This window comes from Agelaius phoeniceus, chromosome 2, assembly GCF_051311805.1.
Source record: "Agelaius phoeniceus isolate bAgePho1 chromosome 2, bAgePho1.hap1, whole genome shotgun sequence".
NCBI lineage: Eukaryota > Metazoa > Chordata > Aves > Passeriformes > Icteridae > Agelaius > Agelaius phoeniceus.
The window spans coordinates 2,359,066-2,384,457 of record NC_135266.1 but is presented as its reverse complement, the minus strand read 5'-3'; the positions used below and the strand labels follow the sequence as shown (position 1 = coordinate 2,384,457).

Genomic DNA, 25,392 nt, shown 5'->3' with positions numbered 1-25,392 from the left:
GAGCCCCAGAGGGTGACGGCTGGGGCAGCCCGGGGTGCTGCGGTGTGCCCGTCTTCATTCCACGGCCCGGGACCCACCGGCTCCGGCCCTGGCCATGGCGCTCATCCCCCGGCTCTGGCTGGCCCGGGGGTGAAGACGGGACGCCTCTCTGGGCTGTTTCCCCTCCCAGTAAAGCCAACTGGAAACCAGTTGTGAGGAGGGGGGGGGGGAGGACGGACAGAAGGACGGACGGATGGGGACCCCCCTTCCTCTCTTTCCACAGGCAAATCCCGAGGGAGAGGGAAGCTCGGGTGATGCGGGACTGTGTGGAAGAAACCCCCCGTAAAAAAATCCTTCGGCAGCCGCCTCTGCCCGGCTCCCCCCTTTCCCCTGCACCCTCCCAGGCACTAAACGCAGGGCTCGGGGACCGGAGGAGGCAATTCCCCCCGGCCTGTCATCCCTGGATGCAAAGCTTTGGTTTTAAATGTATTTCCAGCCGTCCTTAAAACGATGAAAGATCAGGAATTCGCTGTATGCATTTAAACGTTGCCCTTAATAAGCAGAGTGTGCGGAAGCGCACGCCCGGCCTGTTTAGGGAAGACAGACACATAAAGCACACCCGAGCTGTGGGTATAAACCTGCTCTCGGGGTCGGCTCGCTGCTCTTGAGGATCAGCAGGGCTGGAAAAGCCCGGGACGCATCCAGCAGCATCTCGAAACGTGCCGCTCTCCCTCCCTCCTAAATCAAAGGCGTTCGGGGGCACGTTCGCCAGGCACGGCCGGCCAGTGACCCCCCCACCACCACCACCACCGCCCCCCTCGAAATTACGGCGCTCTATTTCTCACGGGGAAATTTCCCGCTGGGGGATAATGGCTGGAAAATGCGGCGGAGCAGCGCCCGCTCCCCTCGCTCCGCTGGCTCGGGAGCCCTGGCTTCCCAAATTAGCACGGCTGCTCCGTGCCCCCGAAATTTCTGAGTTAAATGGCCACGACGGTAAGCTTTTACTCGGGTTGGGAGGAGGGGGGGGGTTTCTCCCCGCCCTCCCCCTAATTTTATTTTTTGCTCGTGTTTTTCTTTTTAGCCTTTTAATAAAGCTCCTTAGAAACCGCGCTAAGGAGGAGAGCAGACGTTCTCCTGCGGAATTCGCTAATTCCTTCGCCCTGCTCCCGGTGCGGAGAGGAGGCACAAACAAATGACAAAGCGGGGCTGCTGGGCTTTCTTCAGCCGCCCGCCCGCACTGCCCAGCGCATCAGCTCCGCGGCCGCACCGCCAGCCCCGGCCCGCAGCCTCCCCTCGCCCGGCGGCCCCAGGGGCGCTCGGGGGAAGGCAGAGCCTCCCGAGGGGATGATTTCCCCCAAATCCAGCGGGATCGGTGCCGGGCCTGGCTGCTGGGTGGCCCCGAGAAGAGCCACGGGAGCCACAGCCCCGGGCCGGGCCGGGCCGGGCTGGGCTCGGATTCTCCTTCCCCTCTCTCCGCTCTCCGTGCCCGGGAGAAGCCGCAGGGCCTCGCTGCGGAGCGGCCGCGCCTTCATTCCCAGCCTGCTTCCCTGGCTCCAGAGAACTCCAACCAAAACAAAATAATAATAACAACCACACGGGTTTGGGTTTTTTTTCCCCTCCGAGGCCGTGCCCGGACGGGAAGCGCCGTGCCCAGGGGCCACCCCCTCCTCCGGGGCTGAACGCACGAACCGAGCCCGCTCTCATCGGGACGGGACCCCCGAGCCACCGGAGCTGAAGCGGCAGCCGAGGAGGAGGAGGAGGAGGAGGAAGGGGGGATGAAGCGGCCGGCTCTGCCTCCCCCCGCCGCCGGGCTTGGGGCAGACGGGCTCATTCCCAGCCCGCTTTTCCCTCAATCCCCCCTGGCTCGCTCTGAGACCCCTGCGGGCATCCCCTCCCTCCTGCCAGGGCGCCGATGGGGCCGTGCCCACCCCAGCACCCCCTGCCCCTCTGTCCCCGTCCCTTCCGTGCGGGCTCCCGGAGCCCCGGCGCTGTTTTTACCTTCGGGGAAGACGGCTCGCATTTTCAGGTAGCTGGTGGTGAGGCGGATGATGGACGCCTTGTCCAGCTGCGAGGTGATGGCCGAGGGCAGGGGCAGGAGTTTGGCCAGTTCGTAGAATTCTCCATTTTCTTTTTCCCGTCTAGTCTTTGCCGCGTTCTTGGATTTTTCCTTCATCGCGACTGCTGCAAGGCGGAGATGTCACTGGCATATTAGACCCGGTTCTTCCGAATGGCAGGGGGCATGGATTTCGTCGGCAGAGTTAGTATTTTCGTTTTAGGAAGGCAATTTACCCGAATCAAATAATTAATAATAATAATAATAATAATAAACAACGAAAGGGGGAAAAAATAGACCAAAAAGGGGTGGGAAAAATAAAGCTAAACCGACCAAACAAAACCAACACGAACAGAAATAGTGCGAGGAGGGGGGAGGCGATCTCGGAGCTGCAAGCAGGACAGGAAAGCCGCTCGGAGAAGGCAGTTCTGCTCTGACCCTGCAGCAGCGAGGGCTCCGAAAGCCAGACTGAAAGATCCACGGCAACCCCCGTCCTCTGAGCGCAGCTGGGAATCGGATCTCGATCTTCTCCTTAACGGGGAGCAAACCGCCGGGTTCCCTTCACCGAACGATTTCTTCTACTCAATCCTGCCCCATCCAAAAATAATAATTAAAAAAAAAAGAAAAAAAAAAAAAAAAGAAAATAGAGCGTCCGTGCAAGAAATCATTGGGCTAAGCAGGCTGAACCATTTTTGGACATTTTGTCTCTCAAGAGAAGAAGAAAAAAAAAAAAAAAGGGAGAAAACGAACGACCTAGAACGAAGTGACGAAGTGCAAAACGAGCTGGTCCCGGAGATGCCGAGGACACGACGAGCTCCCCGCTGAGCCCAAGTGGAAGCCGGTGGCTGCTGCTGGCCGGAGCGCTCCGGGATCAGCGGCTCTCCCTGCCCTCCGCCTCTCCGCTCCGGCCGGGCTCCCGCGGCCCAAGGGCGCTGCTGCTGCTGCTGTTCCGCCCGTGCCCGAGGGGCTCCGGCAGCGCCGGGGCTGCCGCGGGGGCCGCGGGGGCTGCGGGGGCTCCGGGGCTGCTCCTGCCGCTGCGGCCGCTGCGCCCGGCTCCAAATGCGCTTCTCATGCGGAGTCAAATTAAAGGATCCGTTTTCCTCGGGACCAGTGCCACTTCAGCGTTGTTGTCTCTTTCCAAACAAGTCCGAGCGCTGGCAGAGGCGCGGCATTGATTTTGTTGCTTTTATTTATTGGTTTGGTTGGTTTTTTTGTTGGGTTTTTTTTTTTCTTCCCCTTTTAAAGAAAAAGAATTTGAAGGATAGGAATCTTTCCTCTCTCTATTTTTTTTTTTTGTTGTTTCTTGTTTATTTGTCACGTATTTCAAGAGCGAAGCGGTGGCTCTTTGGCAGAGACATGCCTTTCAAAGGCAAGGGGAGGGTTTGCTACATTCACCTCCCGCAATTCGGCAAGGATCGAAGGTAAAATTCCCCTCCTCTCGGAAATCACAGCCGCCACGCTCCTCGTCTGAAAGCACCGATATCTCCGCTCTTTTTTTTTTTTTTTTTTCTTTTTCCTTTTCTTTCCTCGCCTTTTTTTTTTTTATTTATTTAATTTTTTTCCCAGGGGCAGAAGGAGCTCTGAAGCGGACCTCTCGGTTAATTCTTTAGCAAAGGCTGCGGAAAGCCAGGCGAGCCTCAAGAGGGGAGGGGATAATGTATCCGTGACGTGTCCTCCCGCGCAGCGCCCTCCGAGGGACCCGAACGCAGCGCGGAGCCGCAATCGGCGCTTGCGGGGGGACGGGAGGCCGGCCCGGGGGGAGCCGGGGGCGGGGGGACAACCCCAGCCCGCTCCCGGCCGAGCCCCTCGGCCCTCGCTGCCCTTCTCGGTGACCCCGAGGGGGCCTCGTCACCCCGGCCGGCGCTGGGGACACGGGGGGGGGGGGTGTGGGGCCGCGACACGCGTGGGGCCCTTCCCCAGCGCCGGGAAATCTCCCGAGAGGTTTATTCTGGGTTGGGTAAAGCACACCTGGACACAGGCGCAGGTACGCGCGGCTCGGATAGACCCCGGCGCTGATTTATGTCGTGTGTGTAATAGCCATTTTACACATTTGTACACAAATATATTCACACGTTCCCCTCGCACACGCCGAGGAGGGGGCCGAGCTCCGCTGCTCATCAGCCCCCGCCGGGCTCCGCTGAGCGGGGCTTAACCCCGGAGCTGCCGGAGCAGCGCTCGGGGAGAGATGGAGCGAATGAAGAAGATGCCGAGACCCCCGAGCCCCCTCCCTCGGAGAGCCCAGGGCCACCTCTGCGGAGCTTGTCACTAAACCCAAGCCTGCGCCCCTCGTCATGTCCCGAGTGAGGGAATTAAGCCCAGCCCGGGCAGGGTTGAACCCGACGGGAGCCCTTGAGCAGCCTCTGGCGACACCAAGCCAGGCGTGTGTCCCTGTCCCACCCGCACGGGGACACAGCCTCAGTCCCCGGAGCAAGCCCGGCCACGCGTGGGGATTAAAGCAGCGAGGAGAGGAGGGACAAGGAGGGACAAGGAGGGACAAGGAGGGACCGGCGAGACGCGGCTCCGCATCCCGAGGGGGATGGGGGACACAATGCCCCGCTCCTTAATCCCCGCGGGAGGCTTGGCCGGCGGGCGAGCGCCTTTGCTGGAGCTCGCCCGGGCCTCTAAAATTAATGATCCCATGGGAGCAGCGAGAGCCCGGCCCGTTCACACCGAGGGAAAGGCCGAGCTCTGTGACCTGCCCGGGCTCCGTAATTACCGATCCCATGGGAGCAGCGAGAGCCCGGCCCGGCCACACCGAGGGAGAGGCCGAGCTCTGCGACCTGCCCGGGCCCCGGGTGGTGAGCGGGGACCCTGCGGCACCTCCGGCCGGAGATGGGGGCGAGCAGAGGGCGAGCGGAGCCCTGAAGGGTTCCAGGACTGCCCCAAATGGCCCCGAATGCATCAGGTCAGGTATCCTAATCCTAATCCATCCTCCTAATCCATCCTCCTGATCCATCCTCCTAATCCATCCTTCTACTCCATCTCCTCCCGCTCAGGTACCGGCACCGCGCCCGGCCTTGGCTGACGCGCCCGGGGACAGCGGCTTCTGCAGGGAATGGGTGGGAATGAATTTGGATTTAGGCTCGCAGGTCAAGGAAAGCTGAGCGAAAGGCAAAATGTGCGGTGTGCCCCGTTTACCCCTCCCACGCTGCCCTTTTTACCCGCAAAATAGGGGAAAAGAGCAGCCCCGTGCCCCTCTCTATGGGGACACCTCTGCTGGGCACGTTGGAGATGCCAGATTTAACCCACAGCTGTATTTTTATTTTCATTTTAACTGGAGCATGTTCCGGCTGGGACTTTTTGCCGAGCAAAACAAACGAAAATTAATTTAGGGGAAAAAAAACCCTAAAAACCAAAAAAACCCCAAACAACAACAACAACAAAAAACCAAAACCGAAAAACCAGAACCAACCATCGAAAAGAAACTTCTGCTTTTCGGGGAAATTCTCAAAATTCAATGAAACCTCCGCCCGCCGCCGAAACTGGACGTATGAGCAGAGGTAAAAAAAAATAATATATATATGTATCGGGGAAAATATTTTATTTATATATATATATATTTATTTTTTGCGGAAAATTAGCTGTATATCAAGGCAGATCCTAACGATTCAACGAGCTCCGTGATTGCTAACCCCGAAAAGGAATTTATGTGGGACATTTCTGTGTCCTGTGAACAAAATATAGAGATAAACGACCGGGTGGCAAAGGAAAACGTGAGGGGAGATTGTTGTACTTCAAAAAAAAATGCGGTGGTTTGGAAAAAGGGCAGATTTGCGAAAGTTTTCAAGAGAATCCCGACAGAAAAAGAGAAAATCACGGTGCTGCAAGGGTGGCCCGAATCTATCGAGGTGGATTCGCTGTGCGCAGCTCGGTGAGCCCGAGGCGGCTGCAGGGACTTCTCTGCCACCCTTTTCCTAAAAAACTCCTCGTCGGGACGAAAATAAATCAGGAGAATAAACAAAACAATTTATTGCTTAAATATTCAGATAATGTTTTCACGGATACCTTGTCGTGGAATCCTACGCCGGGCGCGCACAAACCCCACTGTTAGTGAACAACATTTTCCCTTTGCTTGGAGGGGAAAACCCTCCAACAGGGAAAGAGTTTCTTCCCCAGGTGAGCTGTGTAACAAAAGGAACATTTCCAACCTTTTCTTTTCTGGTTGTTTTTTTTTTTTTTTTCCCTTGCCAGGGTTTTTAACCGGAGACGGAAAACAGAGAGGAAAACGAGAGGTGAGAACAACCTCATCCACCCTAAACCAAACTCTTTTCCCCCACCCACCCCAAACCAAACTCTTGTGGCGTTTCCCTTGCCCAAAGGGTGGGTGCCCCGTGTCTGGGTGGCCACGGGGACAAGCCCGAGCCTCCAAGGCAGGGGGTCCAACACCTTTTTTGGGGCAATTTCGCATCTTTCAGGCGTGGGGGCGGCACCCCCGGGACCCCCGACACCGCTCCCTTCCCATCCCAAGGATCCCAAGGAATTCCCAGGGCCGCTCCAGCCGCTGTTTCCAGGGAAGGGCAGCAGGAACGGGGTTGCCATCTCCTGAAAGTGTCCCTAAAAGTGTCACTCTTGCCCCAAAAAACTTGGCAGTGCCGCGATTTTGGTGTTGGTGGAGTTTTCCTGCTTTATTTATTTTTTTTCCCCCTCGGTGGAGGCTGGGGGAGGAAATAAATTGGGGCAGCGGAGCCGAGCACAGAGCGGGGCTTAACTTTAGTCTGATGTGCTTAGCTGAAGTATTAACTGTGAGAAATCCCAGCGAGCTCCACAGGAAAGAAAACACCGTCAGATATTCGAACATTTCCAGTCTGCACCATCAGCACCGCTCCCAGCCCGAGGAGCAGCAGCGCTGATCGTCCCCGGAGGAATCCCCCGGATTTTTGTGTTTTTTCCCCCTGTAACTACCGCTCCCAAGTGTGGCTGTACACACACAGCCGCTCACGCACGCAAATCCTATAAATGCTAATAAAACAGATTCCTCGGGATTTGTTTAACTCGCCCCGGCACCGCCGTCCCGTGTTGATCTTCAGCGGGGTTATTCGCTGGCGGTGCCTGAGGATTACCCGTGAAGTGCAAGATTTTGGGATCGACCTTCTTAGGGTGCCGTGTCCCTTCGGACAAGGTGGGAGCCGTAAACTCATCGGCAGCAGGATGGATTCGAGCTGAACACTTGAAAGGGGAAAAAAGGAAGCGGAATCTCGGTGCTGGAATGATGAAACTATGCAGAATGGAGGCCTCCGGCTGCAGGGGATCGTTTTCAGCTCCTTTCTGGAAGCTGTATTGCTGCTATTGTCCAACCTTTGCTGGCCACATGGGACACGTTTGGCAATAGGACAGAAAATTATTTCTACTGGGCATGAACTGGAAATATCCAGCTGGGGCATGGATCCCATTTCTAATCAGGGTGGAGGGAAGGAAATCTCCAGGCTCTTTCTTGTTGCTCAGACAGCGTTTGGGGAGGGGGTTTGTCAAAACTCCTATCCAGAAAAAATACGGCTGTTTAAAAATGAAATAAAGGTTGTGGGGTCTTTTTCTTTACCCTTCAAACTTGTAGATGTGGAGGTTTTATTTGCTGTCCTTGCTGCGGAAGGGGGTGCATGCTGTGTGTGCTGGGCAGTGATAACGCAGGCGTGCAGCTCTGCAGGAGCTGTCAGACTTGATGGACTGATCCAAATGGATGATATCTGCAAAAAATATGCCCAAGTTAAAAACTCTCAGCGCTCATGTTCAGGTCAGGTTTTCAATTTCAGTTTTCTAAGGAGAATAAAGTTGTTTTGTTAAGGTCAACTTCATTTTTTTTTTTTCCCCCTCCACAACCGGAGCTGGAATTCGATGAATTTTCCGAAAGTATTTTCATAGGGCTCTGATAATTGGTATTAATTATGACACCCAAAGTTTCGTGACCAAACATTTGCTGCTGCTAATACAAGCTGCAAACCACATTTCTTCTAAGTATGGGAGATAGTTTAAAAGGCAAAAGCTGGGAATAGGAGAGGGAGTGTATCAATCAGGGAGAGGAAGCTTCTTGGCTGGAGAAACTGGAAAAAACCTAGTGGGAAAAGCACACACTGGATCATTTTTACTCTATCTGTCTGAAATCCTTTGAACATTCTAAAAAGTCAGTGTGAGTATTTTTATTTACTTTTTCGAAGTTCTGCTCAGAGATTTGTTTTCTCAGTGGTCCTTGGCTTATATGAGCAGTGTGACTAATCTAGTGGAGATGAATAATGGATCTGTGAGGAATAGAGGAATTCTGATTCAAAAACATTTCTCTCTTTTTTTTTTTTGGTGGTATTTTATGCTGCTTGGCATTCAATACATTATATAATGACTGTCAGGAGGACTTTGGTAAAACTTGATGGTAAAGTTTATAAATACTTTAGTCATGATTTAGAAATGATGGATGGAAAATGTTATTTATGCATAATGCTCTTTATGCCTAATTATGTGATGTTTTACTCTGTTCTGAGCACAGTCATAAGCAAATGAATGTGCTGTCATTAACAACTGCACCTTTGATTTCTAAATAGGTTTTTTACCATGGACAGACAGAGAAATTTAAGTAAAGAATGAGCTTTTCACAAGGGGCTGGAGCACAAGGGGCAGGGAGGGGATGGAGAGGGAAAGCAGAAATTCTGGCCAAGGTTGTTTTTGGGAACTCAAGACCTCAGCCCTGCAAATGGACCTGGATCAGCCAAAACTCCAAGGCAGGAGCTGAAACCAGCATGGAATTCCCAGAGTGCAACCTCAACGAGGCAGGAGAAACACTGGGAATAGAGGGAAGGGAAAGGGGAAAGGGGAAAGGGGAAAGGGGAAAGGGGAAAGGGAAAGGAGAAAGGGGAAAGGGAAAGGGGAAAGGGGAAAGGGGAAAGGGGAAAGGGGAAAGGAGAAAGGGGAAAGGGGAAAGGGGAAAGGAGAAAGGGGAAAAGAAAGGGGAAAGGGGAAAGGGGAAAGGAGAAAGGGGAAAGGGGAAAGGAGAAAGGGGAAAGGGGAAAGGAAAAGGGGAAAGGGAAAGGGGAAAGGGGAAAGGGGAAAGGAGAAAGGGGAAAAGAAAGGGGAAAGGGGAAAGGGGAAAGGGGAAAGGGGAAAGGGGAAAGGGGAAAGGGGAAAGGGGAAAGAAAGGGGAAAAGGGAAAGGGGAAAGGGGAAAGGGGAAAGGGGAAAGGGGAAAGGGGAAGGAGAAAGGGGAAAGGGGAAAGGGGGAAAGGAAAGGAAAGGGGAAAGGGGAAAGGAAAAGTTTCCTTGCTGGTGCCATCAGGCCAATTGGGAAGGTCTGGCATGGGAAAAGTGAATTTTCACTTCACATAGAGGAACTTGCTGCTTTTCCTTGCCTTCTTTCTTTAGTCAGGGTTCATATCATCAAGGTTTCCACGTTTCATTGTGGGAATTTGGGATAGGTTCAATCTTACCTGAACAAAGATGACCCAAGTTCAGTCTCTGTCACCATTGGAAAGGCACCCAGAAGACGCTGCCCCCTAAAAGTCTCTGTTTGGCCTTTGGATGCTGATCCTGAAATTTGGACCTCAAAGCCCAAGGAATCAGCGAGGAATACACAGTGCCAATGCTGAAATCTTCTCCCTCTCCACTCCCAACTCGTTCTACACACAAAACCAGTCAGACAATGAAAATCCAGGCTCAGCTCACTCCCTTGTCCCAAGAGGTTCAGCCAGGGCCTCTTGTGGTGGGTGGGCCCTGCCTGGGTGCTGGACACCCCCCAAAGCCACTCTGCCACCAAAGCCACTCTGCCACCCCCTCCTCAGCTGGACATGGGAGAGGAAATATCATGGAAGGCTCCTGGGTTGAGGCAAGGACAGGGAGAATGCTCAGGAATTGCTGTCACAGGCAAAGCAGGCTTGGCTTGGGGAAAAATGAATGTATTTCCAGTCAAACTAGGGTAGGATAATGAGAAATAAAAGGTTGGTCTTAAAAAATACTTTCCTCCACTCCTCTCTTCTTCCTGGGCTCAAAATGCACTTGATTTTCTCCAGTGGCTCAGGGGGAGCTCCTGATGGAGCTTTTCCATAGGGTCAGTCCCTCAGGAATTGATTCCTTTATCCATGGGGTCAGTCCTGCAGGATTTGATCCCTTTTCCATAGGGTCAGTCCTTCAGGATTTGAACCCTTTATCCATGGGGTCAGTCCTGCAGGATTTGATCCCTTTATCCATGGGGTCAGTTCTTCTGGAGCTGATCCTGTTTCCATGAGGTCAATCCTGTAGGAACTCCTCCAGTGTGGGTCCTTTCCATAGGGTCATTCCTTCAGGAACTGCTCCAGGTGGATGCTTTTTCCATGGGGTCAGTCCTACAGGAATTGATCCCTTTTCCCATGGGGTCAGTCCTTCAGGAACTGCTCCAATTTCCATGGGGTCAGTCTTTCAGGAATTTCTCCCTTTCCCATGGGATCAGCCCCTCAGGAATTTCTCCTTTTTCCATGGGGTCAGTCCTTCAGGAATTGATCCCTTTTCCATAGGGTCAGTCCCTCAGGAACTGCTCCAATTTCCATGGGGTCAGTCCTTCAGGAATTTCTCCCTTTCCCATGGGATCAGTCCCTCAGGAATTTCTCCAATTTCCATGGGGTCAGTCCTTCAGGAATTGATCCCTTTCCCATGGGATCAGTCCCTCAGGAATTTCTCCTTTTTCCATGGGGTCAGTCCTGCAGGAATTGATCCCTTTTCCATAGGGTCAGTCCTGCAGGAACTCCTCCAGTGTAAGTCCTTTCCATGGGGTCAGTCCCTAAGGAACTGATCCCTTTTCCATGGGGTCAGTCCTTCAGGAATTTCTCCCTTTCCATGGGGTCGTTCCTGTAGAACTCCTCCAGTGAGGGTCCTTTCCATGGGGTCAGTCCTGCAAGAACTGATCCCTTTTCCATTGGGTCAGTCCTTCAGGAGCTGTTCCCTTTTTCCATGGGGTCATTCCTGCAGGAAATTCTCCCTTTCCCATGGGGTCAGGAACTCCTCCGGTGAGGGTCCTTTCCATGGGGTCAGTCCTTTTGGAACAGCTCCAGGTGGATCCCTTTTCCATGGGGTCATTCCTTCAGGAAATTCTCCCTTTCCCATGGGGTTAGTCCCTCAGGAGCTGCTCCCTTTTCCATGGGGTCAGTCCTGCAGGAGCTGCTCCAGTGTAAGTCCTTTCCATGGGGTCAGTCCCTAAGGAACTGATCCCTTTTCCATGGGGTCAATCCTTCAGGAACTGCTCTCATTTCCATGGGGTCAGTCCTTCAGGAATTTCTCCCTTTCCATGGGGTCATTCCTGTAGAACTCCTCCAGTGAGGGTCCTTTCCATTGGGTCAGTCCTTCAGGAGCTGCTCCCTTTTTCCATGGGGTCATTCCTTCAGGAAATTCTCCCTTTTCCATGGGGTCAGTCCCTCAGGAGCTGCTCCCTTTTCCATGGGGTCATTCCTGCAGGAAATTCTCCCTTTCCCATGGGGTCAGTCCCTCAGGAGCTGCTCCCTTTTCCCATGGAATCAGTCCTGCAGGAGCTGCTCCCTTTTCCATGGGGTCATTCCTGCAGGAGCTGCTCCAGCCTGGGCCTCCTGTGGGGTCACAGGTCCCACCAGCAAACCTGCTCCAGTGTGGGCTCCTCTCTCCACATTTTTTGTGGAAAAGATGGAGATTAAAGTTTGAAATCCCTCCACGACCACTGAACTTCCCCCTCAGTTCATCAATTCAGGGTCACTCACAGGAAAATGAGGGAAAATGTTGTTCTGAAAAAGGCTTAGAGCTTGAACTTTGTTTAACTTTTGCTTTTTCTCTTAAAATCCCAAATATAAAAAAAAAACCCCAAAAACAAACAAACAAACAAAAAAACCACCAAAAAACAAACAAACAAACCAACAAACAAACCCAAAAAAACCCCCAAAAAACCAAAAACCAAAACCCAATAAAAATAAAAAGAAAATTCCAGCTGGGGAATGTCAGGATGAGGAAGCTTTTATGTCTGAGGTAGGAAAAAGGCTCTCAGAACCAGCCCAGTACCTTTAAAATCTCCCTGTGACTTCCTCCTGCTCAGTTATTTTACACATTCTCCTTGGAAAAGCCCAATGCCAGAGCAATTTATAACTTTGGAAACGATGCTGTGATTGGGGTTATTTGCAAGGAAGTAGAAAACCTGGTTTTATGTCTTCAAAGTAATTTTTTTTTTCTATTTTCCTATGTTTAAAAAAACCTTCTAAACCCAACCAAACAAAACCCAAAATAAACAACCAAACAACCAAACAGGAGAAAATTTCACGTTGCTGTAGACAAATATATAGATTTATCCCTCTGTTTTCTTGTACTACTTATTAGGAATTTCCAAAAATTCCTGGAATCATCTGTTCTCATGCTGAGCTCTCCACAAAACCAACCTCAGCTAAACAAGATCCTTGCCTTTAAGTCTCCCAATACATTCATTTTCTGAGGGAAGAGAGCAGTAGATCCCTTGCACCAACACAAACTGGTCCAAATTGTTGTCTCCAGACCCTCCTTTTGTCACTTGAGTGGCTCCAGAAATTATTTTATTCCTCCTCCTGCCAAAAGACAAATTCTGAGTGCGTTTTTCTCCTCTTTCCTCCCTTTTGAGCCCAGAACCTTCTTTGTGTTTATTTTTTTCCCCCAGCTTTCTCTGCTGTGGGGTTTTTCCAGCAGTGGGGAGGTGCCATTAGCGTATCTTGGGAAATCTTCCTGCAGTGGGGATTGGCAGAGAAATGTTTACCCTGAATAGATTGGGAGTCTTGGGCAGTGCAAATACAGTGGGATTGATTCCACCGATGCCTCTGACCCTCAAAAAATGCAGCATGGACTGGAGAGTTCAAAAAACCCCTCAGAATTAGCCAGATTTGTGTAATTAATATGAGGGAATATTCTCCCGACTGCTTTGCCCACCATCACTGGGGAAATTTGGCTTCTAAACCCATAAATGTGGGATTTCAGGTCAGTAGAGCAGGCTGGAAACAGATTTACAAAAGCAGAGCGAGGGGAAATAGGAGCATGAAAAACACAGGGAATATAATTTATCATGGATTCCTGGGAGAATCAACTGCAGAGCTGAAGTGAATTTAGGAGCAGATAAAGCTGACAGATAAATCTCAGGCAAATCTGAGCTGAGAGCCCAGCGTGGTTGGAGGAATAAAATGGATGTGGTGATGAGAGGTGCTGGGGGAGGAGGGCAGCTCTGCACAAATCCAACCCCATTTCCAATAAAAACTGAGATCTTTGGGGATTACCCAGCCAGAAACTACAACTCCCCTGAGGTTTGCCTGGACACCAAGAAAAACTCACAGGTCTGATGCTGCAAACAGGGGTTCTGTGAAGAGGCCAAGCTCCTCATGAATCACCAGCGTGGTCTTCAGTGTTTTCACTCTTTTCCAAGTGATGTAATGTTTGAAACTTGATATTCTCCTCCATAATCCCAGCCAGGATGGGGAAATTGTGGATTCAGGAGCAATCCTAGAATGCTTTGGGTTGGAGTCTGTTGGACTCCAACATTGTTGGATTGAGCCTTTTTCTGACCCAGAAATGGGGCAACTGAGAGGAACTTTAAAAACTTTTATTCTATTTTCAGTGTCATGAGATGGGTGAGACAGTACAGATGTTATAATTCACAATCAGAAGCTAATTATTTCCTAATTATAATACATTATAAGTGTTTCTTGGCCTATCAGCTTTAGCCACACCATGCTGGAAATGCCTTAAAGCCAATTATCTAAAATTACCCCTTGTGGGTCCCACTGCAATGCATCTTTCACAGTTCTGTTTCTCCAGATTATCCAGTCTATTTTACAAAACCATCCTTTGAAACTTGTTTCCAGCTCCATTTCTCTCTCAGCAATGTCTGTCCTGCTCCAGGGCGTTTCTAAGGCAGCATTTCTTATCTCAAGGTTTGCTCACAGATGCACACACTGTGTGAGCCTTCTGCCAGGCTTGCAGAATTCCCTACAAATCCATTTCCCACAGGAGTGGACCTTAAAGGTTGTCCAGTTCCACCTTCCACCAGCCCAGGGTGCCCAGAGCTCCATCAGTTTTGATTCCTTACTGGAGAAGTGTTGGAGTCCTGGATGCTGAGAATTTTAAACTTTCTGTGGTGAAGGGAACAGACCCACAAGAAAATACTATATTTGACCTGAGGGCCTGGAGAAGCTTCCAGAATGGAATGGCAGAACTGGGATTGTGGGGGTGGAGTTTGGATAGAAGTGTGTGAGATCACAGGGTGGGAAACTCAGAGTTTAAGGGTTTAGAATACAGGGATAGAAAGCAAGATGGAGGGTTTGGGGTGGAGGCTGCTCCTTCTTCTCCTTCTCCTTCTCCTTCTCCTTCTCCTTCTCCTTCTCCTTCTCCTTCTCCTTCTCCTTCTCCTTCTCCTTCTCCTTCTCCTTCTCCTTCTCCTTCGCCTTCGCCTTCGCCTTCTCCTCCATGGGTTTGGGTGGTTTTGTGTCATTGGATAAAAAAGTCCCCATTGTGGCCATGGGTGGTTGGGTATTGGGTTAAAAGTGAAAATAATTGAGGTGTCATTTGTTAATTGGGCAGTTTATCCTTCAAAGGCCTTGGAGAGAGAGATGGTTTGCCAGTTTTGTACCTTGTTAGTAGAATGCTGTAGGACTCACCACTTGTAATATAGATAAGAAATAATAAACATTTGAGTCTGAACATGAAATTCCATGTCAAGTGCTTCAATCCCAACCTTGACAGAGGCAGAGGTAGGCAAAGAAGCCAAAAACCCACAGGTAAGTGGTTTAATAATTTCTCAGCTTCAGCCCCTGGGACACACAGGTTGTCTCCAAAACCCCAACTGAGTGAAATCATCAGACCTGATGCTGAAATAAATGAAAAGGAGAATTTCAACCCTTTCCTCCCATGGAAAGGGAGCAGTTCCTGAATTTCAACCTCAATTTACTGCTGGACCAGTAAATGAATGAAGGGAATATTCAGGTGTGTGCACATCCATCTCCTCGATGTAGGACTTTTGATAACTTCATTTTAATGACAAGCCAAGCAAAAGAAGGACTCTCAACCCTCCACTCTAAATTTCCTGGGTTTTGACAGATTAAATCAAATCCTTAAGGCCATTTTATCACAGTTTTTTTTTCTCTCTCTGTGTAAGGGTGTGATTTATGCTCCCTTTTTATTGCACGAGCCTTTGTCTCGGCGCTGTTTGATTCACTCCACTAATGGCCCTCAGCTGATTTTATTTTAGGAGCTGCAAATTTTTGCACACCAAGCCAGACAAATACAGCACGGGGGTGAACTAAATGGTGGAATTCAGCGAAAAAAAAAAAAAAAAAAAAAAGCAGATTACAGAGAGAGCAAGATTTTAAGTGCTGATCCAAAGCAGCACTGCATGTAAACAATGGCTCCTTGGTGTTTACTGTACATTATCTGCCTAAATCCAAGGATTACTGTTTCCCCTGGAGCAGCCACTGGCTGGAGGTTCTCAGTAGTAGCTGTTATTAGTAGCAATGACATATTAATTGAACTTCACTGCTTCCAGGTGTGTGGCACACTCCGGGGTCACCCAGAGCACTCCAGTTTCACGTGGATTCAATTACGGCAGCGTTATGAAGGAATGCGACATGTCATGCATTAAAATGTCAATTACCACTTTTTATGGGATGCAGGGCAGGGCTGGGGGGGGAGAAAATCAACCCATCAGACTTTTTCCAGCGTCATTTCTGTCTGCTTGGGTGCTCTAAGCAGGCAGAGGAGTGTGGGATCTCAGCACATCCCTCCCGATGCCCAGAGATGCCAGGAGAACCCTTGGGGGGCTCGGAAATCCTGGAATGTCGCCAAGAGTGTTTGGTGGCTTGATTTTGATCCATCCACAGAAGTGACAGCAGTTTGAGGACATGAGAATCACTTTCGAGTGAAGGGTGTAAAAGGGACACATTTATAGGGTGAAATATAAACTTTAAGGTTTTTGGTACAGGGGGGTTATGGAGACAAGATGGAGGGATCAGAGCGTGTCTCGTCCTTCTTCTTTCTTCTTCTTGTCCTCCATCTCCTGTGGTGATGTTGGCACTTGGGGATTGGTTTATGGTGAAGGTGCACTTGCCAACATGGGTGAAAAGTATTGGGAAATAAAGGTAAATATCATGTACATAGATTTTAGTATAAAAAGACATGACCGCCCCGTGGGTGGTCAGAGTGCCCTTGGCTGCCTTGCAGGTCAGACCTCTGTTGGGCAGACAGAAAATTTTGTAGATAAGAAACCATAAACAATCTGAAGATTGAAAGCTGAAGAGTCCAGACTCGTCCTTTGAAACGCGTCCACCCAAGAACCACCCTACCCGTGTCGGGGCACAGACAGACAGCCAGACCCGACAGGAGTTTGTGTTTGTCTCCCAGCTCATCTGTGCAACCTGAAGAGGCAGAGAAATGTCTTTAAAAACGCCGTGTTAAACTCCTTCAGTGGCTCGGGTGGATCCTTTGGTGTGGTGAGTGCCACAGAACCAAGGCACTTTTAAAGGTCCTCAGGTCCCCACTGCAGCGAGCAGGGACATCCTCAACACCATCGGGTGCTCAGAGCTCCCTTCAGCCTTAAGTAATTCCAGGGAATTATTTAGGATCCCTGTTGGAGCCCTAAATAATGCCAGGGAATTCATCCTAAATAATGCCAGGGAATTATTTAGGGTCCCTGCTGGAACCCAGGGCACAGGGAACATTTCTCTGCTTGTTTTGAGAAGTCCTGACCCTCAGGAGAACACTGCTTTTAACCTTCATCCGTGGAGAAAGCTTCCAAGCCTTTGGGATGAGTTGGAATTCCTGTGTGTGAAATAGGGTGAAAAACTCAGAGTTTTGGGTTTTTAGTGTGGAGGAGACAAGATGGAGGATTTGGGGCACTGTCTGACCTCCTTCTTGTTCCTCACCTGCTCCATTTTCTGCAGTGCTGGGGGCACAGGGGGATTGGTTAGAAAGAGCCACGATCAGATGTTGTGTGAGCAGACAAATAATTAGTTACTAGGTGTTAATATTATATATTCACATTATTTTAGGTAGAGAGGTAGAAATAAAATGCATTCTAAGAGTTAATTGGACAAAATAGCTTTAAAAGGCCTCGAACCTGTGTGTCTGGTGGCTTTTGGTGCCTTCCTTTTCACACTCCAAGTCTGGTGTGCCGACAGAATGCTGAGCTTTTGACAAGAGAAAAATAACCAACAACCTGTAGACCAAAACCCAAAAGTCCCATTTGTCTCTCAATTCAGGGATTTCTAGGGGTGTCCCCATCAGGGGGATCCTCAGGGAGGCTTCCCACAGATCCCTTTAGGATCTCTTTGGCCTGAGGGACTCCGGGCCATGGGCACAGGATCTCCAGGTGTTTTCAGGACACAAAGCACCCAGCTCTGCCCTCTGTCCAGGCCATCATTGCCAGGACACATCCAGTTGTGTTCCACAGGCTTCTCCAGCAAATTTTCCAGCAAATTTTGCAGGGATTGAAATTTTGCTGTGTAATTGTTCATCCCACACATTCCCTGGGAAATGTTCCCCTCCAAAGAGAAATTCCCTCTTCTGTCAAGGTGCTATTTTTGTCCCTTTAAATCCCTTAAAATCCAACCTTTTGGAATCAGATGGGAAGTGGAAAACTTCCAAAGCAAATTTTAGCTAAAGGCGATTGAATTTAAAAAATTTGCAATATTTTTATCATGGAGCATTTTCGCATCTCTAATTGTGTTCCATGAAATCCCAATCCTCACGCTCTTTGCTGGCAAACTGTTTTTAAGTTCTCTTGGAAAATTCTTTGTTGGCTGTGAAGCTGGGCTGGGGGGTGAATGATTGCCAAGCCACATGGGCCAGGCCATGGTCAGCTGAATATTTATCAGCATTTATTTGCCTGGTGTGGTTGCTCAAGGCTCTTGTGAGTCAGATTCATACAGAGATCAAGATGAGTAAATTACTGAATGAAGGCAAAGATTTATTTTAGAATTTAAACTGAGGAGACTTTAATTTTCTTTGTATATTATTTAATTTTAATTTTAATTTTTATTGTAATTTTAATTTTAATTTTAATTTTTATTGTAATTTTTATTTTTATTTTTATTTTTATTTTTACTTATTTATTTTCACTTTTAAATTTTTATTTTATTTTTAATTTTATTTTATTATTATTTTTATTTTAATTTTTATTTTATTTTATTATTTTCATTTTTATATTTATTTACTTATTTATTTGTATTCTTTTTATTTATTAATTTAATTTTATTTTTATTTTTATTTTTACTTTTTTATTTGCACTTTTTAATTTTTATTTTATTTTTAATTTTATTTTATTATTATTTTTATTTTAATTTTTATTTTATTTTATTATTTTCATTTATTTATTTATTTATTTATTTATTTGTATTCTTTTTATTTATTAATTTTTTATTTCCATGGACATGGGGAGCTGACAGGAACAGGAACTTGTGCACTGCTGGTGAGGACACTGGACTAAACTCTTCCATCAGTAACATCCCAAAGAAACACTTTAACTGCTGCCATCCAGATATTCCAAATTGGATTTTCTGTGCAAGCTTGGAAAAGAACAGCAGGTCTAAAGTGTTCCTGCATTCATTCATTCGTGGTGTGTTTTGTACCCCATCAAATTCCAATTAAATACATTTGCCTGTGATTTCTAAAGCTCTTACTGTGAGATGAACCAAGGAATAAACCAACTTTTACCACTGAATATGATAAATTTCCAGTAATTTGAGGCCTTGAAAGGGGAATTCAATCCAAATCCCACAAAGTAAAACACAGGCAAGTCACAGGGGTGTGGCATCCCAAGGCTTGGAGACCCAGGGATATTTTTAAGAGAGAGAAAATTGTGACGATCCTTTCCAACCCTAAAATCTACAAAATTGTCCTGGATCATGCAGGAAGACATTTATAACATTTTTCAGTCCCCTCTTTAAGCCATAATCACATCCAATCTCTACTTTCTATTAGGGAAATACATAAATACATTATCTATCTATCTATCTATCTATTTATTAAATAATATAAATATAAACACTAAATATAATTATATACATAAATATACATATAAATAAATATAAATATACATATCTACATATATATCTATAGATCAATATCTATATCTATATAAATAGATATAGATATTGATCTATATCTATTTAGATATATTTATATAGAAATAGATATATCTATATAAATATATCTAAATATATTTATATTTAGATATATTTATATAGATATAGATATAAAAGAAAGCTAACTAAATACATCTTGCCAATTTTAAGGGGAAATAGAAGCTTCCAAGAGCCCCCAAAACACACAACAGTTCTTCAAGTCCCCGAGTGTCAGAAGCAAATTTTATTTTAATGATTTCTTCAAAAGAGTGCAGAGGCCTGAAGGATTGTGTAAATGTTTCCTGTTGTGAGCAGCCTTTCAAAGCTTGAAGGATAAACACATATTCACAATATATATAAATATCTCTGCTCGTGCAGAACACTGAGTTGCACATCATTACTTTGGAAACAGCCTAAAATGGCTCTTTCTGATCTTTGTGTTTGGGAAAAAACCCAAAGCCCATCAAATTCGAGATCACACAGCACTTAAAAACTGAAAGTGCAAAATATGGGCTGTGAGTGTGTCTTATTTATAAACACATGCTCTGAAATTCAGAATGGGTGCTTTATTTTTAAATCCAAGCCACAATGGGACATTGTCTTTCAGCAGACACTCCAAGCAGCTCTCTGGCAAGATTAATCCTGAAAATGACCAATAATAATAATTTGAATAGCAGCATTGAGAGGGAGGCAGCTCTGAGGGAGCCTCTGTTTGTGGGGAGTTCTTTGATGAAATTATTTATTGCTGACACAGGGGATGATCCTTGTGGGTCCCTTCCAGCCTGGCTTGCTCTGGGACTCTGTGGAAGATAAGACACATCCCCTGGGGTAGGAGAAACCTCTGCAAGAAATCCCTTCCCTCCTATTTTAGGTGTTTCTCCAGGCTGAGGAAGGAGTGTGGGCATCTTGTTCTGATGCCTTGTGCAGGCTGCCCCAGAGCAGAGGCTGGGCAGAGCTACAGAATAAAGCAGGGATTGATTCAAAGCATCTCCTCCATGGATGCACCTTGGGCAGCACCAGAGCCCAGCCAGGGCTGCACCCAAGATGAACCAAAATGGCCCCAAAATGCACGGCCGGGCACGGGCTCTGTCCCTGGGATCAGTTCTGCTCCATTTGCACCTTGCAGTTCATTGTCCCATCCCAGCTTTAGCCCCTGCAGTCCCACCCTGCTTGTTTTTCTCTCTCCAGCCCACGGGGTTTGTGCTCTGGGGCTGAGATTTGGATCATTTGTCCTTGGTGCCCAGCTGGAGCAGGAATTGTTTTGTCTCCCTGCTCTGTGCACAGAGCTCACCATCCCAGAATATGAACCCAGCCCCACACCCTAAAGCAACACAGAACCTGAAAAATAGAAAATTAAAACCTGAGGTATCACTCAGAGCACCTCAGTTGGGATTTTCCTTGAGATTCCCTCTTTCTTTCCAGGGATGAGCCTCCCCCTCCCCATCTCCTCCCACCTGGGAAGTTTTTCTGCTCCATTAAATTTCCATTCCGTGCCCGTGTTTTGGGAGAAGACCATCCATCCATTAAGATGGGATGAGAAATGCTAATGTATTTTGGAGTCTGTTGACTGAGGCCTCTGTGCAGGCAGAAAAAATCCTAATTTTCAGTGGTGTCCCCACTGCTGGGACTGCTGAGATGATTAAAATGAAGCGCAGGTCCCAGGCCCTGCCTGAATCAAAGTTTAAACGAGATTGGAAATGGTTGCTTGACTTTACATCACATTAACATTAGCAATTTCCTGGCTATTGTTTTTCTTTCCCCACAGTGGTGACTTTTCCAAAATAGATCCCTCATCTGACTGTAAAGGTAAATGAAAATCAGGCCCATTAAATTTACTGTCTGTAAAGCACTAATGCCTAACAAACAGTATCTTTACATTTAGATGGCATTTTTATCCTGAGGAATCTCAAACCACTCCATAAAAACCCTGACCTTGATCCTAAAGTCATTTCCATGTATGAGCAACTTTTATATTGAATTTTGAACAGGACTGCACAAAAAATGTATAATTACTTATAGGCATATTGAATTTCTTAATATGTAAGTGCCTCTCTGAGAAATTATTATTAATTACACACTTTATACATAAAAATTAAGATGTTAAATAAAGGTTTCAACCAGATTTCATGCTCTTTATCGCACACCAAATAATATTTCTGGTCTGCATCCTCCCAGCTGTTGCCTCCCTCCTTTTTTTAGAGGAATGCAAGCAATTCCAGGATTTATTGGCAAGTGTCACAGGAAAAGTGTTAATGAAAGTCAGAGCGGCAAGTCACATAAACGAGGCATCATTTTGGGGTTTTTCCATGTTTGAGTCTCAAATTCTGGAAATGCCAGAATAAAAGGCACTAAGCACGTGATGACATCTGACTGCTTGGCCAAATTTCATCGTCCTCTTATGTTGGCTAATCTGATGAAAAGGTGAAGTTGAATAAATCCAAAACAATATCACTCATAGCTATAACTCCTAGAAATTCTGCCTGGCTGCAGGCTCTGCTCAAAATATCCAGACAAGGAATTCTGATTTAGGAACCAGCTTCTCTCAGTATGTCCTAAAAAAAAAAAAAATTATTATTATTAGTAGTAGTAGTAGTAGTAGTAGTAGTAGTAGTAGTAGTAGTAGTAAAAATACTTCTTTTTCTTCTTCTTTTTCTTCTTCTTCTTCTTCTTCTTCTTCTTCTTCATAGTAAAAATACTTCTTTTTCTTCTTCTTTTTCTTTTTCTTTTTCTTTTTCTTTTTCTTTTTCTTTTTCTTTTTCTTTTTCTTTTTTTTCTTCTTCTTGTTATTATTATTATTATTATTATTAAAAATACTTCTTTTTTTTTCTTCTTCTTCTTCTTCTTCTTCTTCTTCTTCTTCTTCTTCTTCTTCTTCTTCTTCTTCTTACTATTATTATTATTATTATTATTATTATTATTATTATTATTATTATTATTATTATTATTATTATATTTTTGCACCATTTTTTGTAGTTGACCCTCTTGGTTGTAGCTCTTGCCTTAGACACAAATTGCAAAAACCCCACTTTTTTTTTTTCCTAATTCGATATTTTTTCTAATTCTAATTTTAATTTCTGTGCTCTAGGAGCACAAGATTTCAAGGAATCTCTTGTATCAGAAGGCTTAGCCTTTTTTCTTGCGGACATTTCCATTTTTAGGCTTTTCCCTGCAGCACAAATGCAGCCAGGTAAGGTTTTTAGCCCATTTTCAATGCCCCAGTCCAACAGCCAGAAAGTGCCTCTCACCTTCCAGGTATTGAGGAAAGTCCCTACATTCCAGGCCCAGAGGGCATTGCCTTGTAGGCAGCTATTTAAACCAATTTTTAATGGAATAATTGAAGAAAAACTGATTTTTCTATATCAGGGTCCTTTTGAATTAACAAATCTCCCACCAGGAGCTCAAATCCTGCTCAGGCTGTGCCACACTCGATGTTCTCACAAGGAAAGTCCTGAGTTCATAATTTTTAAAGCAAGATATAAAAGACAGATTCTTCTCTCTTATTTTTTTCATTCATCTTGACCCTTGACAAGCCTCTGCTGGGCTCAGGCTGGGATTTGCTGTTTTCCCCTTGTTGTTCCTGCTGGGAAAGTTCCTGAGATGAGAAGTTTGGGGAAAAACAAAAAAAATCACTTTTGGAAAACAAATCCCTTTCCTTCCCTGTGCTTCCCTGGATCAGTCAGGATTTTGTCCAGTGCCACACATTCCCCCAAAAATTGTTGACAACATCAAATGTTTTTGTCTTCTGGAAATTCAGTGGAGTAGAAACTGAACAACAAGGGAACTCAGAATTTTATTTTACTAAGCTGGGAAATAAATCTGGTTTTATTCAACAGAAACATTTGATGTTATTGCATCTTCTCTCTTTGTTTCAGCAGCAAAATTATATGGCAGAATGTTCCAGATAAAATGTCCTCTTCATTTTCCTTCTGCTCCCCACAGAAAATCCACTTGTGTATCTGAAGGGCTCTGTCTGTATTCACAAGTGCTGGATAAATGCTGATTATTCTCCTCAAGCCCTTCTCATTATTCTATTTAAGTCCTGATCACTCAGCATGGTGTGAAGATGAGATAAAAATCAGCTTTATTTCTTATTCTGAGAAAAGCTGACATCGGGATCAATAAATCCTGACAGAAGCCATTAACATTTTAATGAGTTACTCAATAATATTCTAAAGATGTGCTGGCAAGTCAAGCCTCCTCTGATTAAGGACAAATTTCTTAGACTACTGTAAATATATATTTCAAGGCCCAGAATGCAAAGCTGTCACTTATCAATCAAGAAAAAAGGGCAAAAGTCAGGGCTGAAGGAACTGGGGAAGGGGCTGCCCACATGATTATGATGATCACTGTACATGATGGAACTTTTTAAGATCTGAACCAAGCACGGCCAAATATTCATTCTGGGGTCGTGGGGTTGTCATAAAACTGAAGGTGCCTCCATGGGTTCCTTCTACAACACCCAGGCATCCCAAAAAGTTGGATGCGGTTGAGTGGAAAAATAAATAAATACGGAAAATCAGGTGAACAGGGGGGAAAAAAGGGTCTGTGCAAAGCCTGCTGAGCCTCAGGGTGAAATGTTCTTGTTCAAGGGTGAGTTTTGCCCTTCAATTCCACAAAAAAGAATCAGGATTTGACAGAGTGTTCTAAGCTGCAATAAATTTGCTGTCAGCATCGTGCTATTGAGCATAATGCCAATAACTCCCAGGAAAATCCTGCCTGGGATTCCATGCCTGCAGAATATTGACCTGAGAGCATTTCAATAAACAAATATGAGCCTTTGGACACCAAGCTAGGGGTGACTTTTGTGAGGGAGTCGATCCAAGGGAATCCAAAGGGAAAGGGGTGCAGCCATCAGGAATTGGGGACAGCTGGGTAGGGCAAAAAAAAAAAAATCCCATTATGAGCAATGCCTGACCAAAATGTAAAAAAAAAAATTAAATAAATTACCAATAATTCATAGTAATTAATAAATCAAAAATCAGAGTGCATCAGTGGGTAAGAAGTGAGTGCATCATGGGCAAAATAAATCCCATTAGCAACTCTTCCCTGTGGGTTTGAGCAGATGGAAACACGGAACTGCTCCTCCTGGCTCCCAAGGCAAGCATGGATTGATTTCATTGCTCCAAGCTGGAGATGAAATTCTCCTCAAATATAAAAGCAAAGAACAGAAATGGCAGCAAAATTTTGTGTTATAAATTTTGTGTTATCAATGATAAACTCTTTGAGGTTGGCTCGTGATGTTCTGACGCCCGAGTTTACAGCTCGTAATGAAAGAAATACCTACAAGAACTGCAAAAAAATATTCTTCTTTCTGCACCAGAAAAACCAGAGAGCTGAAGGTCTGGAGTTTGATGACCACAATTCTTACAGCTCTTAAAACAGAAATTTGACTGGAGACTCAGAATTGTCTCATCCAGCACTTTGATGCTTTATACTGAAGAAAAATTCCTGTTAAGGAGAACTAAAAAAAAAATTTAAAGGGGAGAAAAAAAAGGGATAATTTGAGAAATGTCCACAAGATTGTCTCTTTTGCAATGGGCCATGTTTGAGCTGCTGCCATGTGAAAATGCTCCCATCAATCACCCCTTGGGACCTCCTCAGAGCCCTCCTGCTCTGGAATGAGGAGTGAGAGGAGTTCACGAGCAAGGAGGTCCTGAGGCTCTGAACCCCATCCGGTGCAGAGCGAAATATTCCAGATTTCTCCTCTTTGTGCTCTCTCTGTATAAATTACATCTATAACTTGTGTGCATAAACAGCACCGAGGAGACCCCAGGACTAAATGAATAACGTTGGCATTCATAAATAATTCAACAACTGAGGCTTTGTTGCCCCCAAGTTGCTGCTGGCACTCAGGAATAGACAGGATATTTATTTACCTCGTGACATAAACCAGAATTTCTGGGGCTGAGCCCCCCCCAAAAAAACCTCTGGGAGAGCCCTGAAAGCCACTTCAGTACCTTGGGCAGGTGGCAAAGGGGTGGATTCACCCAAAGCCACTGATGCACTCTGATTATTAATTTATTAATTATTGTTAATAAAAATTTTAAAATGTAAACATTTTTTATTTAATGTATTAATTAAAATCAATATATTTAATTTTAAATTAATAATAATTTATATTTCTTTAATTAATAATAATTAATTTAATTTTAAATTAATTTATTAATTTAAAAAGTAATTTGTTTAATTTTTTTAAATTTTGGTCAGGCATCGCTCATAAATAAAGTCAGAAATAATTTCATCTACAGATGTGGTTTTTTAATCAGTATTTTGTCTGATTGCCAAGATATTTTCCAGTATTTTGAAGGGATTGTGTTGCAGTCTGCAC

At 46.1% G+C, this 25,392-nt stretch overlaps 1 protein-coding gene across 2 annotated transcripts in view; it reads right to left on the bottom strand.

Moving 5' to 3' along the window:
- Positions 1-2,152, bottom strand: part of SIM2 (SIM bHLH transcription factor 2) — a 64,473-nt gene extending 62,321 nt beyond the window's left edge. For both annotated transcript variants that reach the window (XM_054628174.2, XM_054628173.2), the window contains exon 1: positions 1,978-2,152. In XM_054628174.2, coding sequence (XP_054484149.2) covers positions 1,978-2,152 — 175 coding nt within the window. The remainder of the gene's footprint in view (positions 1-1,977) is intronic.
- Between the last annotated feature and the right edge of the window lie 23,240 nt (positions 2,153-25,392).